The sequence below is a fragment of the Charadrius vociferus genome, unplaced genomic scaffold (assembly GCF_000708025.1).
Source record: "Charadrius vociferus isolate BGI_N301 unplaced genomic scaffold, ASM70802v2 scaffold42, whole genome shotgun sequence".
NCBI classification, from domain to species: Eukaryota; Metazoa; Chordata; class Aves; order Charadriiformes; family Charadriidae; genus Charadrius; species Charadrius vociferus.
The window spans coordinates 1624720-1627787 of record NW_009647469.1 but is presented as its reverse complement, the minus strand read 5'-3'; the positions used below and the strand labels follow the sequence as shown (position 1 = coordinate 1627787).

At 48.9% G+C, this 3068-nt stretch overlaps 1 protein-coding gene across 1 annotated transcript in view; it reads right to left on the bottom strand.

Moving 5' to 3' along the window:
- PCDH7 (protocadherin 7) overlaps positions 1–2876 on the bottom strand; it is a 288155-nt gene extending 285279 nt beyond the window's left edge. Inside the window, exons 1-2 of the mRNA XM_009880708.1 lie at positions 2779–2876; positions 11–362 (exon numbers count right to left, since the gene is read on the bottom strand). Coding sequence (XP_009879010.1) covers positions 11–362; positions 2779–2876 — 450 coding nt within the window. The remainder of the gene's footprint in view (positions 1–10; positions 363–2778) is intronic.
- Positions 2877–3068: the final 192 nt, after the last annotated feature.

Genomic DNA, 3068 nt, shown 5'->3' with positions numbered 1-3068 from the left:
GGATGAGGACAGGGGAGGGGAAGGTGGGGGTGTTGTCGTTGATGTCCAGGATGATGACCCGGCCCTCGAAGAGGTCCACCCAGCTCTGCGATGGGCCGATGACCGACACCTCGAAGTCCAGGAAGCACTCGTTCTCGTCGAAGATCATCTGGCACTGCGGCAGCTTCTCGCGGTCGATGCGCCGCTCCGTGGTGCTCAGCTCCCCGGTCATGTTATCGATCTTAAGATAGTCGGAGCCCGATTCCAGGCTGAATGTCACCTCTCCGGAGCCCGTCACGATTCCCAGGTCGGAAGCCACGTTGCCGATGCGGATGACTCCCACCTGCCCCCCAGTAAACTCCCCCGATAAGCCAACAGAGCGGCTGAGCGTCCGGGTGATCAATTATAAATTCCTTCTGTTCCTGGAAACTTATTGTCTCATGGCTGGTGCAATTGGTGGTCAAAACCCTGCTGCTGGCTCCTCTGCTGCTCTCCCTGCCTTCCAGTTGCGATATACTTACAGTTCACGGGACAGTGTATTTTGCTTTTTAAAGATTCATCTCGGTAGACAGGATGGGATTTTCCTCCTCCTCCCCCTTCTCCTCCTCCTCTCTGATTTTACTGTAATCACTTTGCAAGGTTTGCAATAAAAGCAGGAGAAGCACTGCGCGATTCGAAGCCCCCCAGGTCGTCTTCTTCGACACTAGAGTTAACTACAATTCACACACTCTCCCTCTCTTTTCTCTCTCTCTCTCTCTCTCAGCCGTTTACGACCGAGGCATTAGCTTTATTCTTCTCCCTCTCTGCACACACAGGGGAAAAAAAAAAAAATGTGATTCGCTTTATTCAAAGGGCTTGTGTCCGGGAAACTCCAAATCCTCTTAGCAATGGGCAGTTCTTAAAAAAATATATATAATTTTAAAAGGTAAAGAAAAAAATAAAAATCCCAATAATGTCGATAGCTGCACAGCTGATAGGAGAAGAACCCCGTGTATTACAGAGCAGTCCACAGAATATCCCTTTTGGTTGGCAGAAAAGCACCCAAATCCATCCTCAGAGATCGCCTAAAATGTTCAGCTCTTTCTCCGGAGAGGATTTTTTTTTTTTTTTTAACAACTCTGCGCAAGGTCATTAGTCACAAAGCAACGATACAGAAACTGCAGAAGCCGTTTGCCCAGATTTTGCAAGGCTGTAGATATGAGCATACACACACAACAGTCCCAAGTTTGTTTTTGCATCCGCAGTTTGTGTGTGTGCCTTACCTGCATTTGCACTGCATGTGTTAGAGCAATCTGGATCTGCAGCACTGAGAGCGATTCACAAATGAGATTGCAGTCAGTCTCTCTCTCTCCCTCTCTCTCTCTCTCTCTCTCTCTCTCCTCTTCCTTCCCGTCCCAATGCAGGTAACCAGATCTGAACTTGATCCTTTCAGTTCAAAGGTTAGCAACAAAACTATGTGTCCAAAGGCGATTATTGGTCTCTCGTAAATATACCCGGAGCGGAACAAGATGTAACTGGATCCCCCACGTGAATTAACACAGATTCTGAATTACATCCATATAAGCGGAATGGCAGAGGGGAGGGGAAAAAGATCCGCGACGCGGTTAAAAAAAAAAAAAAAAAAAAAAAAAAGAAGATAGATTTTTATTTGCAAATAAAATGATATCAGTCAGTTGTTTCCTGTGATCTGCACCGCCACGGTGGGTGAAATCTGCAATTGTGTATTCCCTCCTGTGTCTTTCAGAGAAGTGTGTCTCAGGCGCTTTCACGGCAGAGCGGCTTGTGCTTTAAAATGTTGAATGGCAACTGAGAAGCTTCCCACTCGGAAAAAAAAAAAAAAAAAAAAAGAAAAAAAAGAAAGAAGAAGCAGTCAGTAAACCGGCAAGTTTGCCCAAAGGGGTGGGGGCTGCTGAAGCCCCCCCCGGTAGCTCTTCCCTGACGCTGCAGCAGCAGCAGAGCCGCCTGCGCTACACACACACAGAAAGAGAGAGGGAGAGAGAGAAAGAGGGAGAGCAAAGAGAGAGCGAGCGAGAGTGAGAGAGGGAGGGAGGGGGGGAGGAGGAGGAGGAGGAGGAGGAGGAGGAGGAGGGAGGACGAGTCAAGCGCTGCACTCCAGAAAGCCCAGCCTTACCCTCTGTCTCTGCTGCTGCCAGTGCTGCAAGTGGGATAGCTGCTCATCACAAAACACCAGTTCAGTCCTCAAAACCGATCCTCATTACCGCCCGAGTGTTGCTGCTGTTGCCTCCTCAAACCCGTGATCTGTAGTAATTCTCTCCTACCCTTTTCCCTCCCCACCTCCGCTGTAGACTGTAAACCGAGCAACGATTTTTAAAGCAAATGTTTATTCGTCTTTCTTTTAGGCAGAGCTGGTGCACGTTCGGGGCTCTGCATTTTGCGGAATCACGCTGGTAAGAAAACTCTTTTCGCACAGGTTCCCACCTTTCCCTTTCGTGTCGGTGCTTTTGTGAAATAGCTGCAGTCACTGTAACTGCATAAAACTCCAGGGAGGAAGGGGGGCTGCCTTAGATCTCAGACTTTCGTCCTGTTTCCCACTGCTGTTTGAGCCTTTTGGTCTTTGTGTTCATGTTCTTCCTATTACCATGATGTGAATGTGTCTTTTCAGCGTGTTTGTGGGTTTCCTAGGAGAAAAAAAAAAAAGAAAAAAAAAAATCCCTCGGAGAAGATGATCAAGGAAGGGGGCGAGAGGGTTAGTAGAATAAACACATGTAAGAAGTAACAGATTTATTTCCGAACAGAGACTTGCTGCTTCGATGATTGCTAAAATGTAGCGTCACCTACCTGGGTAAGTGGGAAATAAACTTTAACGTTGAAGCTCTCCGCTCAACTTTGTTTATTCTAGCGTCCCTAGTTCGCCGCTTCTCTTGCCTTTGTGCCATTTAATCGCCTGTGGCGTTTGCGTGCCCCTGTCCCCGCGCCCTGGGTGATGCCTGGCCCCTTTACCTGCCCTCTCCGCTCGGATCCCGGAAGGAAAAGAGGGAGACTCCGCTAGGCTGGCAGGGGAGGGAGGACCTGGGCGAGTGTGGGGCAGCCAGTGGGAAGAGAAACGGTTTGGGTGGGTGGGTGTGTGG